Here is a 16,917-nt window from a genome sequence, read left to right as displayed (position 1 = left end):
AGTGACTTTATTCCCCCTATATTCAGCATCTCTCCTCTGTATCCCTGCATTTCCTCCAAATCCATATCCTTTCCCCTGTGATCAACCTCCCTCCCCCATCTCACCCCCGTGTCCAACATTGTCCCAGTGTGTCCTTATTCCATCTCTGTCCAGAACTGCTGTTTTGCATCCCTCAATGCCCATCTCTTCTCTGTCTTCTCTTCCTCCCACATCCCCGATCCTGGGGCCAATATCTTTCTTCTCTCCCCCTTCCCCACTATCTCTCGCTCCCGGGTTCCAGCGTTTTTCTTTGTTGTCTCTTCTTCTCCTCCAGTCTCAGTCTCTCTTTTCCTTCCTTCTACTCCCCCCACCACCACTACTGGTCTAGCATCTACTCCAATGCAAAAGGGATGGTATGCTGAACCATAGGGTTGCCTATGCCTGCTCACAAACATTCTGCAGCAGTTGTCAATCACAGCTTTTAAGCTCCTCCTCCTTTTCAATCTCTTCTGCAGATGAGTATGAAGGTGTTCTGACCTGCTACCTTTATTTCTTTATTGTTATGTGGTTTGTTTGGTTTGTTTTTTTCGGTTGTTCATGGTTTTTACTCAGTTCCAGTAACTGCTGTGTCTGCTTGGAGAGGAGCAGACTTTAGTCTGCAGATGGCAGGTGAATCCTTTGCGAACTTGTGCAGCCAGCCTGCTAAAGATTTGTGGAGCTCAGGGTTCTGGGCCCTCAGCATTTACTCACTTCCTTGACTTGGTCAGGAGCTTGAGTGCAGGTTTTTGGGCATCAGTAGCAGCCTGAAGATCTCGGCATGGCAGCTGATTGATGACTTAAGGCAGAAAATTCTTCCAGATCCAGCTACTCTTTCAGGGAGCTGAAGCAAACCATTTCCCTGATACATGGTCTGTAAGTACAGCTGTGACAGCCTATGGGAAAATCAGAGGGGGGGTCTCAAAATCTGTGTGTTGACTTTTTTTGCAGCTAGGACTTCCCCCCATCCTAGTTTTGTTTTTTTGGTTAGCCCTGAAGAGTTTGTAAGCTGTCTTTTGGCGCCAAAACGCTGCTACAGTGGCCATCGTGAATTTTCCGATTGATTAATTTTTCTTCTAAATTCTCAAACTTCCTTAAAACACCTTATTTTGCCTCAAAGTTGATAGGGGATGGAGATCTCAGACCCTAATACCCCATATCATGCCTTATTTGTGCTGGATGAGTGGCTGAAGAGTGTTCTTATGACAAGTGCCACATGGCCGGGATGAAGGGGCAGGAGCTTCAGGCTTAGCCCCTTCACAAGTCTCTAGGGTTGGTGAAAAGTGGATGGTCCCATCAGGGGGAGTGAAACACCTTCTAGAACCCCAGGACAGCAGCTCTGTATACCATAAGAAGGTAAATTCCTCGCAGCCCAAGAAAAGGCATTTGCTCTATCCCTGAGGGCCAAGAAGAATTGCACTCTCAGGCCTTTACCCCAAAGTTTATAAATCTACTCTGGCAGGCTTATGCATTAAAAAAAAAAAAAAATGCACCACCCACTAATAATTGTAACACCACCTTACAAAGCATAAAAAGTGCTCAGAACCAAATGAATGGTGAAAAGATCACAAGCAGGGTTACACCCCATAAGCTGTGCCTTTTGTGTTCAGTCATTGCACTTCAATCACTTAAATGGTCAAACAACAATCCAAACTTTCAAAAAAAATTTTATCAATGGTTGTACTCATCTCAAAAAAGGTGTCCAATTCCTCCAGGTTCTGATGTGTTTCGCCAGACCGGCTTCTTCAGAGAATCCATAAATGAAATGCTTTAATACAGATGTGATCTACAAACAAAAACAACCCCAATTACTTAACTGTTGAAAAATTATATAAAAAAATGTCTCCCAATGCTCTCAAGAGAATCTGGAGGTTACCTCATATCCTTCAAAGTTTCACTTCCTCATTGCAAGATTCACTTCACCCAGCATGATCCGGAGGGACAGATCAGAAGAGTTGCTGGACACAAGAGTTGGAAATAGAGAGGAAATATTGATTAGGTTCTTATCTTTAGAACATAAGACTTTGCCATACTGGGACAGACAGAAGGTCCATCAAGCCCAGTATCCTGTTTCCAACAGTTGCCAACCCAGGTCCCAAGTACTTAGCTAGATCCCAAATAGTAAAACAGATTTTATGCTGCTTATCCTAGGCAGAGGATTTCTCCAAGTCCTCTCAATAATGGCCTATGGACTTCCCTTTTAGGAAATTATCCAAGCCTTATTTAAACCCCAGCAACAAATTCTAGAGTGAGAAGAAATATATTCTCCAGTTTGTTTTAAATCTGCTACTTTGTAGCTTTATCACATGCCCCGTAGTCCTAGTATTTTTGGAAAGACTAAACAAGCAATTCATATCTACCCTTCCCATTCCACTCAATATTTTATAGATCTCTATCATATGACCCCTGAGCAGGGCAGGATTAACCAATAGGCCAAGAAGGCATGTGCCTAGGGCCCGAAATGGTCAGGGGGGCCCGATGAAGGAGGGCATTCAACATTGTTTTTTCCAAACGGTGATGGGCCCCTCCAGCATTGATCGGCAACGTGGCTCCACCCCCCTCCCATCGACGGAAAATAAGAAAAGCAAGCAACGCAGGTAAGAAAGGCAACGGGAACTGTAATTGTGCAAGTGGTGCTGCTTGCCCAAAGCTTCCCTCTGATGCAGCTTCCTGTTTCCACCTGGGCACATGGTGGGGTGGGGTGGGGCAGGGCAGGGGGGCCCCAGTGTACTTGTATGCCTAGGGGCCCTCGATGAATTAATCCTACACTGCCCCTGAGCCATCTCTTCTCCCAGCTGAAGAACCCAAGTTACTTTAACCTTTCCTCATAGGGAAGCGGTCACATCCCCTTTATAATTTTCGGTGCACCCTTCTTTCTACCTTTTTCTAATTCTGCTATATCTTTTTTGAGATACAGCAACCAGAATTGCACACACTATTTGAAGTGCGGCCGTACCATACAGCGATACAAGGGCATTATAACATTTTCATCTTTTTTTTCTTTGTTTTTAATCAAATTTTCAATTGTTGCACAATCTAGCATAAGAACATAAGAATAGCCTTATTGAGTCAGACCAATGGTCCATCAAGCCCAGTAGCCTGTTCTCACGGTGGCCAATCCTGGCCAAAACCCAAGAAGCAGCAACATTCCATGCTACCAGTCCAAGGCAAGCAATGGCTTCCCTCATGTCTTTCTCAATAAGACTATGGACTTTTCCTTCAGGAAATTATCCAAACCTTTCGTAAAACCAGCTACGCTATCCGCTCTTAACACAACCTCTGGCATTTCATTCCAGAGCTTAACTATTCTCCAAGTGAAAAAATATTTCCTCCTATTGGTTTTAAAAGTATTTCCCTGTAACTTCGAGTATCCCCTTAGTCTTTGTGATTTTTGACGGAGTGAATAATCGATCCACTTGTACCCGTTCTACTCCACTCAGGATTTTGTAGACTCCAATCATATCTCCCCTCAGCCATCTCTTTTCCAAGCTAAAGAGCCCTAACCTTTTTTTGTCTTTCCTCATACGAGAGGAGTTCCATCCCCTTTATCATCTTGGTCGCTCCTCTTTGAACCTCTTCTAGTGCTGCTTTATTTTTCTTGAAATAAGAAGAGCAGAATTGAACGCAATACTCCAGATGAAGTCGCACCATGGAGCGAAACTGAGGCATTATAACATCCTTAGTCTTGTTAGCCATCTCTTTTTTAATAATTCCTAGTATCCTGTTTGCTTTTTTGGCCACCGTCACACATTGGGCAGAAGGTTTCATCGTATGTCTACAATGACATCCAAATCCTTTTCTTGGGCGCTGTTTTGCTGTCCTAACCTGGTGCAGCTACTTAACTGGTTAGCAGACTGAAAATCATGCTGAACCGGCTATGTTTCTGCTCTGCCCTAACTCTACCCCTAGTTTGCCCAAAAACTAGCTAGCTTTGACAAAGGTAGTTAAGTGAAGCTGAATATCCCCAGATAACCTTGCAGAAGCAATTTAAATGGCCAGAAGCCTCCCCTGGCTGTTTTAAATTGTTTTGAATATTGACCCCTAAAGTTATAGAATACCTCTTAGTGCCCATCTAGCACTCACGCTTCCTAACTGTAACAGTCATGAGTGTATGCTAATATTCTATAACTTATGCATGCACTTGGCGCATAAATGTAGGTGCTGAATTAAAGAATGAGGGGGTATATGTGTAAATGTTTTAAGTGTTCAGTTTTCTTTTGTGAGCACCAGTTTAGGATGTGTGTGAATAGGTCTTGCTATGCATCCCCACTGTTTCCATGTGGCTTGCTTCCAGAACAGGGCTAAATCTCAAGACTTCAAGTGGGAGGGGTGAGGGTGAGGGAAAACAGGAGGAAGAAGGGGGGAAGCGATGGGGGGGGGGGGAAGAAGGGGGATTGGGTGGGAGTATGGGTAGTTTTTCAATCTTGCAGCATGCTTGCTTCACAGAAAACCCCCAGGATACCCTTTTTCAAAAATATTATAATGTTAAGATTCCTCCTTGGAGCCTTTATTCTAAGCTTCTGCGTCAGTGTTTAAAAGAAAATAAAACAACCTCTTATTAATCGCTATACTGGATCAAACCAAAGGTCCATCAAGCCCAGCATCCTGTTTATGAACAGGGGCCATTTCCCAAAAGTAGATTCCATGCTACTTAACTCTAGTGATAAGAAGTGGCTTTTCCCAGGTCTACGTGAATATACGTATTGACTAATTTGATATGTGAGTAATATAGGACCTCAGAAATTTATCACAGCAGCACTAACAGTTCCTTTTATACATGGCTCCATTTAAAATACAAGCACAACTACCAAATAAGAATGCAGTACAACAAGGGAAATGTTAAGAGCTAGAATCGGAGTTTTATTTAGGAGCTCTTTTGCTGAATTGCACTGGTGAATGGGTTTAGTGCACCCTGATTTAGGTCTTTCCCTGCACAATTAGCATATTTCTAGTGTGATGGTCAGAAAGGGGTTTTTCCCTGTTTGTTGCATTTCTGGCCATGCACTAATATTAGCATGCAACCATTTATAAAAATTAACTTGAGCGCACTTATTGCCTCCCTGTTTAAAAGGCACTAAGGGCGCCCACATTATGGATATGATAGCCAGTTAGCATGGCGGTAAACTAGGTGAGTAGCGCATCCATGTCTCTTCCCCAAAAAATAAGTTCCATGTGCTTAGCATGCACCGATGGCAAAACTAATGCAGAATGCTTTAGTGCATCCTGTGTTATAAGCACTAAAGCAGCAAAAACTGCTTAACACAGCTTAGTAAGAAGGTTTCTCAGTGAATAAAGTACTTTGCTGCACATTTTTAGACAGGAAGATCCAGATGAAGATATTACAGTGTGTGTCCTACAGCATTCCCAACTGTCATTTAAACTTTTATGTATTAAATGTCTTTGAAAATCCCATGAATGTTTTCAAAAGAATCTAAGGTTTGCTTACAGTTGACTGCAGTTTGAAGGAGATACCGTATTTGCCGGCGTATAAGACGACCCCCCAACTTTTACAGTTAAAATATAGAGTTTGTTATATACTCGCCATATAAGACTACCCCTTCTTCCGCACACCTTCTGCACAACAAATAAAACTTAAAAGAACATCAGAATTTATTTCAACAATTTTAATTAATTCACTAAAGCTGAATAGAACAATAAACCCATGGGAGCTGCCATGCTATTTGTTTTCTAAACTGTTAACCAAACTGAAACTGTCAATGATAGAAGGAAGATAACACATAGAGGGAGAGAGCAAGTGCCGGGCAAGTCCCTAGCAAGTTTGCTGGCATGACAGTTTCCCTGTAAAAGCCTCCTGTTCGCCCCCGCAACTTCCTTAAGGGCTAGACTCCACACACGGCCGCATGTGCGAGAGACGTAGTAAAGAGAAAAGGGGTGGGGCCAGAGCGCCGCTGCTTCCCGCTGCGCAGGATGAAGGAGCTGGCACCCTTGTCACACTGATGTCCCGCCATGGCCCCGCTGATGTCCCGGCAGGTTTACTAGTACCGTAAGCACCGTAAGGAGGTAAGGAAGGAGATGTTAGGGCATGTAAAGTAAGGGCATGTAAACAGTACCCGGCGTATAAGACGACCCCCGACTTTGGGGAGGATTTTAAGGTACTGAAAAGTCGTCTTATACGCCGGCAAATACGGTAAATTAGTCCTTCAGATAGATATCAACGACAAAGTGCAATCACACATTAGATCAATAGATGGATCTCCAATCAATGGTCATTTTAAACATTGCCATTACAATTCAAATTATATTTTATTATTATTTTTTTTATTTATATACCACTTAATCCTAAGTGGTTTATATTCAGGTACTTTTATCTTATTCCCTATCTGTCCCGGTGGGCTCAAACTCAATCTAGTGTACCTGGGGCAATGAGGGGATTAAGTGACTTGCCCAGGGTCACAAGGAGCAGTGAGAGATCCCAAAAAATGGGAAGAATTATGAGTTATGCCATTTTACTACTTGTCTTGTACCATGTGAGTTGATCTGCTTGTAATTTGACTTTGTGATAAACTGTATGTTGGGAAAACCACTCATCAATTAAGATTTAGAATAAGTGACATAACATGTACGCTACATTAAGAAAAAAAAAGCTTTTTGTTTGCCTGCTATTTAACTAGCTCACAGGCAGTCAAAAAATCCCTGGTGATGGCTACAGAATATGGGGATGCTTTAAAAGGGCTTTTTATTAGTGTGCCAGAATAAGAATTTGTGGTAAAGGTTACATTTGCATCTCTAAGAAGCACACACTGAGAGGCCTTCCTGCAAGGCAGGAAACCATAAATTAAGTTTATCTCCTGCAGTACAGCAGTTGTTCATATACAGTATAACCCTGCAGTTCAGTGTGGTTCCTGTAAGCTTCTCTATATTATTCCGTTAAGAGGACAGGAGATGATTTTTATTTGCTGCACTTCATGACAAAATATTTGTATTCTTTTCATCTTGTATTATTTTTGTTGAAGTTGTTATATATTTGTGAAATTGTGTATTTTATATATACTGTTGAATTAGTACCAAGAAAGGTGGTCTATAAGTTTAGAACAGAATAGCTGATTTGAGCAGGAAGCCTGAGTTTATTGAAAATAGTTTTGGACCCAGCCCTTTTCTCTTGTTCCATTTGGTTCTGCAGATTAATTAAAGTTAGAGCTGGGATCTGGTGTCATGAGCACATATCTCTCTCAGCTTACTTTAGTCCACTTGTAGAGTGTACCTCCGGGCTCAGTTCCAGACATCCAAGTAGCACCTCCTCCTTCTTTCTTCATTATTCAGTGTGGCCGAACTTGTAGTCTTCAAAAGGCGACCAGCAGAGGTTCATACATGCTGCCCAATGCTGACCCGGAAGCCTTCCCTTTGATACAAAATCCCAACATCAAGAGGAAAGGCTTTTGGGTCAGCTGCGGACGATGTGTAGGAACCACTACCCACGTCCATTTGAAGACTGCAAGTTTGGCTGCACTGTATAATGAAAGCAGCAGAAGGCAGTACTTGGACATTTGGAGCTGGGCCCAGAGGCAGGTACACTGACGTCATCGGAGCACACCCACCCCCCCTGAACTCTACAAGCCCAAGGCATGTGTCTTCCCTTTAATCCGACCCTACATGTGATAGAAACAATCCTCAGCCAGCTACACCAGAGCATTATAGAAAACTAAGATTATGGTCATTGAATGGGCCACTAGGTGACTTGTGCGATCTGTAGGAGCTCTGAGCATTGCCTTTGAAACAGTATGTTCTGTTCCCTCCCTGCCACCCCAAGCTCTAGAAACAGAAGATCTGAATCGGGAACGAAACTTTTGTATGGCATTGTGCAGCACTATGATATGCTCAGCTACTTACTAACATATTTTTTTATTTCCCCCAGAGTCTATTCATGTCCTGGACCGAGAAAAGAGAGATCTTCAGATTCAAATCAAAGAACAGCAGGAAAAAATGAAGGTTGTTTTGTTGTTTTTTTTTTACATGCAGACACTCCTTCTGTCTCTTTAGTAGTGAATATTTATGTTTATTAAAAGTTTTAACTGCACTTCGATTTACCAACAGCACGAAAAATTAAATCCAAGTAATCTATAAAGCTACAAAATTTTTGTTTAAATCTTGTTTAAACGGTTGCCAAAAAGAAACAGGATTCTAAGTTACCAATCCTCTCATAAAAATGCTAAACCAAAAAGATGCGTCTTAACAATTGATCTGAATTATTACATAAGATAACTCAGAATTAATTATAACTGGGAGGGAATTCCACAGGCGAGGAACTGCTGCAAAAAAAGGCAGACTTCTGCGTAGATGCTAGATGTACCAAATGAACAGCAGGTAAAACAAGTTGGTGAGTAGTCAATGAATATAAGCTACAAGAAGGCTTATAGGGAACTAACAATTTCCTAAATAGTCTGGTTGACCTGATTGTAACGCTTTATACGCAAGCGTTAAAGTCTAATGTATAAGGCGAAATTTAAAGGGTAGCCAATGATATTCCTTTAAAAAAAGAGAAATGTGATCATATCTTCAAGCATTAACAAGGACTCTCGTAGCAGTATTTTGGATAGTTTGCAGTTTCTTAATTGAAACTGATTGCAATCCAACATAAACAATGTTGTAGTAGTCTAATTTGGAAGTGACTAGAGCATAAATTAAAGACTCGCTACTTGAGGTCTCAATGTAAGAACAAATAGAACGAATCTTTCATAAAGAACAGAAACAAGATTTCACAACTGATGAAATTTGTATTTGAAATATGAATGCAGAGTCCAAATGGACACCTAAATACTTCAAGTGATTTGAAAGCGTTATGGGTTGAGTACCCAAAAGAGGTGACAAAGATGGTATTTGTGATGAACTAGTGACCCACATCCCAATTGTTTTCCGTGGATTCAAGACCAATTTATTTTAATTTAACCAATCACTAATCATATTGTTACAAGATTATAAAGGAGCTAAATCTAGAATAGCAATTGGTTGTGGGAAAACCAGTAAGATGTCATCTGCATAAAAATAACTTTTAATTACCATATTTTCACTCATATACCGCGCACCCGTGTAAAACGCGCACACGGGTATAGCACGCGGGAAACTGTAATTTATGTAAATAAATTTTTATATACCGCGCACACCTGTATACTGCGCATGCCGCCCCGACTCTCCCGTCGCCGCCCAACTCTCCTTTCGCCCGCCCCGACTCTCCTCTGGCCACCCCGACTCTCCTTTAGCCCGCCCCGACTCTCCTCTCCCCTCCCCCTTGAAGTCCTGTCCCCACCCTGAAAGCCTGATGCCCCCCCGACATCCGATTCACCCCCCCGCAGGACCGCTCGCACCCCCACCCCGAAGGACCGCTCGCACGCACTTGCACCCGCACCCCCACTCCGAAGGACCGCTCGCACGCACTCGCACCCGCACCCCCACAGCCTCCTACCACCCATCATGTAGAAGCTCCTACCATTGTCCTGCTGCTTCCTCTGCCGGCGGTGCCGGCCCTTCTGTGAGCCCTGCGTCTGCGCTGCTTCCTCTTCCGGCGGTCCCGCCCTTTCTCTGATGTCAGGGGGTGGTCGGGAGGCTGTGGGAATGCGAGTAGTCCTTCGGGGTGGGGGTGCGGGTGTGAGTGCGTGCGAGCGGTCCTTCGGAGTGCGAGTGCGAGCGGTCCTGCGGGGTGAATCGGACGTCGGGGGGGGGGGGGAACTATGTAAAAAAAAAGTTGTAAAACGCGCTCACGCATATAACGCGCATGGTTATGCACGGTTTGTAAAATCGTGTATAACGTGCACATTATATGCATGAAAATACGGTAGATGTTCCTGAATTCTCAAAGCCAAAGGACTAAAAAAAGATATTAAGCAACAAAGGCGAAAGTATAGAGCCTTGAGGTACACCACAGGGAAGACTGCTGGTTGAGGAACAAACAGAGGAAAAAGAACCTTTAAAAAGTTCTCTCTGTGAGAAATGATTTAAACCACCCCAATACTTCTCCGGATATTCCAAAATACTCCAGATGACTTATAAGAAAAGAATGGCTAACAAGATCAAAGGCTGACAAAAGATCCAGTCAGTGTATCAGCCAATCCGCACTCAGGCTTGGACAGGAAGGGAAATATTTACATTAAAAAAAAAAAGTCCTGGATCCCCTTCGCCCTGGAGTAGTCACCCAGCAAAGGGTGCTGCTGACCCAGACCTCTAGTTCCAGGGGTCTTCAACCCAATCCTCAGGACACACACAGCCAGTTGGGTGAGAGTGTGCCCTGAAGACTGGATTGAAAACCTGCCCTAGGCCAATAGACATACCTTGTACAAACAAATGTCCAGGGGCATCATTCTCTTCCTGCCACCATCTTTGAAAATGGTGGAACCTGACCCCTAGTGAGGTCTAAAATTCAGCAGTTTTTTGTTGTTTTTTTTAACATCTAGAGCAGGGGTGCCCACACTTTTTGGGCTTGCGAGCTACTTTTAAAATGACCAAGTCAAAATGATCTACCAACAATAAAATTTAAAAAAAACACAACGCACACTGTACGCATAGAAAATGTTAATTATCATTCCTATTCCAGGGTTTTTCAAAGAGGTCAAAGCAGATGACTCTATGCACTATCACCTCAGTAACAACCATACAAAAATAGACAAATATACCCCCCTCCCTTTTTACTAAACCACGATAGCAGTTTTTAGAGTGCAGGGAGCTGTGCTGAATGCCCAGCGCTGCTCTCGACGCTCATAGGCTCCCTGCGCTAAAAAACTCTATTGCGGTTTAGTAAAAGGGGACCTTAGTGTAAAATATAGACAGCAGATATAAATTCAGACACATTTTGATCACTAAATTTAAAATAAAATAATTTTTCCTACCTTGTCTGGTGATTTCATGAGTCTCTGGTTGCACTTTCTTCTTCTGACTGTGCATCCAATCTTTCTTCCCTTCTTTTAGCCTGTATGCTTCCTCTCCTCCAGACCTCGTTCCCTCCCCCAACTTTTCCTTCCTCTCTCTCTGCCCTTTCTTTCTCTCTGCCTCCCTTTCTTTTTTTCTGTTTCTCTTCTTTCCTTCTGTCTCCCTGCCTGCCCTTTTTCTTTCTTTCTCCCTGCCCTCCCCAAGCCACTGCCATCGGGGACCAGGACCCAAACCGCCACCAATAACAGGCCCAAAAGCCGACGCCGCCCCAGGCTGTCCCTACTTCGGCCGACCAGCATTCCTCTCCCCGACATCAATTCTGCCGTCGAGGAGAGGAAGGCTGATTGGCCCAAGATCGCGATGGACCTATTGGGGAAATGCTGCCGGGTCCTGCCTTCGCGGAAACAGAAAGTAGGCAGGACCCGGCAGCAAGAAGAGCAAATGCTTCACTAACCTGTCTCCCACCTTAGCCCGTAGCGAACACTTGCTTCAGGGCTCTCAACATGTGCGCGCTGGTTTCCCTTCTCTCCCCCCCCCCCCCCCGGACATAACTTCCGGTTTCAGAGGGAAGAGAAGGGAAGCCGGCACGCACACGTTAGAGCCACGGAGCATAAGTTCGCTACGGGCTAAAATCTCCAAGCCGTTTTTTTTTTGTTTTTTTTAATGTTCAGCGGCGGCGGCAGCAGCAGATGACAGCTGGGCAGACCGCCCAGTTAAAAAGCCCTAGAGAGAACACTGGAGAGGAAGGCTGATCGGCCCTGTAGATCAGGACGGCAACACTCCGCGATCGACTCGGGTTGCCTTCCTGAGCTACTGGTCGATCGCGATCGACGTGTTGGGCACCCCTGATCTAGAGGGTTATTCCATGTCAAGTGATCAAGGGCACCCAGCATGACCATCACGGTTTTTGATAAAACTTTATGCACAAAGTCCCACATGTATCAAACGAACTTTGGTAAAGTTTTAGTTTCGCCTGTGGAATATTCGTGGAGATATAGCCATTTGTTTGACCCCATACTGCAATGATATACAGTACGACAGTGACATTCTGACAACTTTGAGACACAATATCTCACGAGCTATGTTTCCAAAAAAACTGAAACTTAGCTACCCTACATACATATGGGTTAAAGTTGGACGATACAGAATGAGGCAGTTGAGATGAGTTACAAATTGTTTATTAATATAGACTTATGTTTCGGATAGTATTATTGTTTTACAATGCATTTGAACACTTTTATATACGTATGGAAAGGGGGTTCAGAGTAAAAGTCCTGGGCAAATAGGTGGGAAGGGAAGGAAGGGGGATTTGTTCAGAGATGTTTGGGGCTTGCATAGAACTAAAATTGTACACTGGCACTGGTTTGGTAATCTTTGTTGTTTGTTTTGAATTTTGTAATAAAAGAAAAAAAGAAATGCAAGTGCAAATAAAGAAGTAAATAAGAAAACAGGTAAATAAATGGGGGCGCGGCATGGGAGGGCAGGACTAGGGGGCTCTTGAAGAATTAATCCTGCCTTGAGTATATGGTGTTCTACATGTGTTCTTTTGAGGGCATACAAAGCCACCAAACTGAAAATTGCTCTAGGGTCATTCCATGTCAAGTGATCAGATTCTTGGAAAGTGCCCTGCATGACCATCATGGATTTTGATGAAACTTCATATGCAGAGTCCACCATGTCTCAAACGAACTTTGGTAAAGTTTTATTTCGCCTGTGGAATATTTGTGGAGATATAGCCATTTGTTTGACCCCATACCACAATGAAATACAGTACGACAATGACATTCTGACAACTTTGAGACACAATATCTCCCGAGCTGTGTTTCCAAAAAAACTGAAACTTAGCTACCCTGCACAACTTTTTGAGCTCTGTTCATTGCTACCAATAACAATTTTTGCCGAGCACTGATTGAATGCCTGAATTACAGTAAACTTGGCCGAAAAAATTAGTGCTCCAAAAAAAGTCAAAGTTTGACATTACTTAGCTCCCACAATAATTGAGTAATAAATGCGAAATTTGGCGCATAATGTCTCAGTACAACGTTGTTTTCAAAAGTACAATTTCAACCTCCAAGCTCTTTCCATTAGTTTACAAATTAAGTGTAAAGTTGCTAATTTGTGTAAAAAGGCCAAAAATAGGGTATTTTCAGCCTGCTTTTACAGAAAAATACCTTTCAGAAACTCTTTCAAATCAGTCTCATTAGAAAGAGCATATTTCAAACCCCCTAGAAAAGTGGACTTCATTTTTCAACGTAGGTTAACAATGGCTGAAAAAGGGGGACAAAGTTGGGAGACGTTGCCATGGCAACAACCTCTATTTCAACATAGTTCTGTCATTTTTAAAGTTACAGTTTTGTATTGACGTAGTATTACTACTACTCTATTGCGTTGGTCCATGGTGACATTGTCACTACCAGTTCAAGAGTTTGAACTGGCAACCCCATCGCCATAGGGATCACGCCCGATAGCTGTGCAATACCAGCCACGGGTGGGCCACTTCGTCCAGGTTCCCAAGCCTCGCATTTGGTTTCTTTGTCAAGGTTCCAAAGCCTTTTGTTGGTATCTTTCTGGTTCCAAAGCCAATGATTAGGGTGTCTTATCCTAGGTTCCCAAGCCTAAATTGGGTATCTTATATGGTTCCCAAGCCGAAGTGAAGTCCACTTTGATTTTAACTGCCAGCAATCTTTATAACATTCTGTTAAATTTTTGAGCCACTTTCGTCAATGCAGTTTCTGGAAATTGATATTGGCGGCCGGATGTTGTAACTGAAGGGGCACAAAGCATGCAGATGAGGTGTTGCTCTGGAACCCAACAAACGTCTTGCCTTTCTGGCCAATAAAATGAATGAGCTGGACCGTGAGGATGAATAAATTTTATCAATGCATCATTTTGTTCAATTGAGACTTCAACAACGTTGCCTATCCACCATTGATTATCGTAAATACAGGCAACGTAGCAACCAGGAAAGATTTCGGACACTTTCAAATTTGGAATGGCAGTATCAGAAATTTTGGCAACACAATTTATTGTGTCATTTGAAACTTTGCTGACACGAACTGAGTTTGAGTCGACTGGTACAAATTGGTGGTGCTCTCTGGTACCGGCTACTGTGCTGCTTTCATGCCATCTTTCTTCTTGAAACTTTTTGCTTTCTTCAATTTCTTCTTTTGGAACATAAATGTATTTAACTCCGTGTATATTTTGGTCACAAAAGTTAAATAGATCCTTTGGCGTCAATATTTGATCCGTTGATGGTCTTTGGAGGCTAGCCCAGGCAGCCAGTCGTTTAGTTGTTCCACCAACTCCATCGCAGGGTGATTTTCCGTGGCTAGTTCCAAAAAAATTCCATTCAGCCTCAATGTTGAAATCATTTCTGTGATTGCACAAATTCACAAAGTTCTTGTAGTTTTTATATTGTGCAGCTGAGCCGTCACTGAAGTAGTATATTTTGGTAATGTTTGTTTGAGTTACCAAAAATTCAATCAACTTTTGAATAAACACGTGTACAGATATCGTATCATGTTGCATATGATCAGAAATAATGCAACAGTTTACAACTTGCAATGTGCCCACTTCATTGAGGTAATAATATGCAACAAAAGGATGTACCGTAGCTTGTGAATTTTCCCAGTGAAAGCCTTGGGCGGCATCCTGTACAACAAATGAGTAATTTTCAGCGAAATCCATCAAAACGATCATTTCCGTTTCTTTTAAGCCTGTCTTCAACATCTTAAAATATTCACTTTGATGTTTTGAAATGAAATGGTGGCTTGTCAACTTCCAAATCTTGCTTGCAAGTCTTTCAATAAAGTTGTCCATGGTTAGTACGCTTGTTTCTAATGTTTCACGGTCAGCGTGAACCCATTGCTTAAATTCTATTGATTCTTCTGGATCTAAATCCTTGAATATTTCTTCCAGGTATGCTGTTAGTGCTTCTTCACCAGGGCAGTTTTGACATCGTTGTAGCATACAGTCCTTGACATTTAGGTCGCACACAGTTTTTTCCATAAGAACTTTGTAGTTCTCTTTGACATTGGCGCCTTGTAGCATGAGCTTTACATTTTGATGTCGTGCAGACACACACGGAGTGTGCACCTGATGCACCAACGGTTACACACCACTTTGGCCTGAGCTCACAGAATTTGGAAAAACCAATTTCAGTTCCGTATTTGTTACAGTATGCCACGTACAGCTCTTTTAAATTACACAACAGCAGCCGCTTTTGCTTTTGTACTTTTAAACCATTGAGGCGGACTGAAATGCAATCTTTTTTGCCAGGACATATTCTGCTGAATTCATCGTCTTCGTAAAAATCTTGAACTCTATTTGCAATTTCTTTTGGAAGGGACTTGCCAATTTTTGCATCAGGTATAGAACAAATGCCTTTCTCTTTCTTTACTTTTTGGGCTGTTCTGACCATGCGCTCTGAAACGCCAAACTTCATTGCTGTTTCCTTTATTGACCAACTTTTTGGGGCCATTGTCAATAATTAAACTTTCATTGACCTGTTGGATATTGCAATTTTTGTTTTCATTTCTTCAATGAGGTCAGTGTAATCTTCACATAACTTGCATTCTACAGACTGACGAGACGGCCCAACTTCTTCAGCTGAAACTCCAGCAGCAGATGTAATCTTCTTGGCTATCACATTCTGCACACGTTCAATTTTTCGTATTACATAGCCGGCTTTATCTCTACTAGCTAACCTTCGAATTTTCAATGGAGAGGTTCCTAAAGCAGTCAAGCTTTGATCAACTGCATCGGAGATGCTGATATCAAAATCGTCTGAAGATGAAGATGCTGCAGTAGCTTCACTCATTGAAACGTATTGGGCTTTGCACCTACTACAAAGTTTCTGACCTGGCTTGATATTTATTTTTGCCACTTTTCTAAAATCATTAGACATGGCAAGATCGACTTTTAACAATCCACTTTGAACAATGTGATTTTTCTTTTCAAATGGATTACAACACGATGTTTGCTTTAATTCGTATTTGTTGAGATACTTTGCTTTGTGGTAGAGGCAGATTTGGTCTTTATCCATCAGTTCAACTTCAGAGCGCCGAGTGATAAGCAATTTTTCATCGGTTGACAAATTATGTAAAAAAATGAGCCCACATTTTTTAGAATAAAATGTGCCGTCATGACACTTTGACAACAATTTTTGCCCAATGGCACAGTCTGGCAGAAAAGGATTATTATTAGTCGATTCGTTGGCATCCATTTTAAACTGAATTAATAATAATGTGGATCTGAAAAAGAAAACAAGTTGTAATTTGTGATCTGCATGCAAAAAAATTATCACCTCAATTTCTAGTTAGGAATAATCATTAATTAAGAACACTATAATTGTACCCAAAGCTTGAGTAAAAATAAACAGAGAAAAACAGTGTGAAAAGTGACATAATTGTAAGTTGAAACGTAGGCCGTTGCCATGGTGACATCTCTCAACTTTGTCCCCCTTTTTCGGGCATTGTTAACCTGCGTTGAAAAATGAAGCCCACTTTTCTAGGGGGTTTGAAATATGCTCTTTCTAATGAGACTGATTTGAAAGAGTTTCTGAAAGGTATTTTTCTGTAAAAGCAGGCTGAAAATACCCTATTTTTGGCCTTTTTACACAAATTAGCAACTTTACACTTAATTTGTAAACTAATGGAAAGAGCTTGGAGGTTGAAATTGTACTTTTGAAAACAACGTTGTACTGAGACATTATGCGCCAAATTTCGCATTTATTACTCAATTATTGTGGGAGCTAAGTAATGTCAAACTTTGACTTTTTTTGGAGCACTAATTTTTTCGGCCAAGTTTACTGTAATTCAGGCATTCAATCAGTGCTCGGCAAAAATTGTTATTGGTAGCAATGAACAGAGCTCAAAAAGTTGTGCAGGGTAGCTAAGTTTCAGTTTTTTTGGAAACACAGCTCGGGAGATATTGTGTCTCAAAGTTGTCAGAATGTCATTGTCGTACTGTATTTCATTGTGGTATGGGGTCAAACAAATGGCTATATCTCCACAAATATTCCACAGG

The 16,917-nt window shown here is 42.1% G+C and overlaps 1 protein-coding gene across 9 annotated transcripts in view; it reads left to right on the top strand.

The window, feature by feature from the left end:
* LOC117360950 (cytospin-A-like) overlaps nt 1-16,917 on the top strand; it is a 133,225-nt gene that overhangs the window by 80,595 nt on the left and 35,713 nt on the right. For all 9 annotated transcript variants that reach the window (XM_033945632.1, XM_033945634.1, XM_033945637.1 and 6 more), the window contains one exon: nt 7,889-7,962. In XM_033945632.1, coding sequence (XP_033801523.1) covers nt 7,889-7,962 — 74 coding nt within the window. The remainder of the gene's footprint in view (nt 1-7,888; nt 7,963-16,917) is intronic.

The sequence above is a fragment of the Geotrypetes seraphini genome, chromosome 5, assembly GCF_902459505.1.
Source record: "Geotrypetes seraphini chromosome 5, aGeoSer1.1, whole genome shotgun sequence".
Lineage (NCBI taxonomy): Eukaryota > Metazoa > Chordata > Amphibia > Gymnophiona > Dermophiidae > Geotrypetes > Geotrypetes seraphini.
The sequence above is the reverse complement of the archived record's forward strand: the minus strand, read 5'-3'. Positions and strand labels throughout refer to the sequence as shown.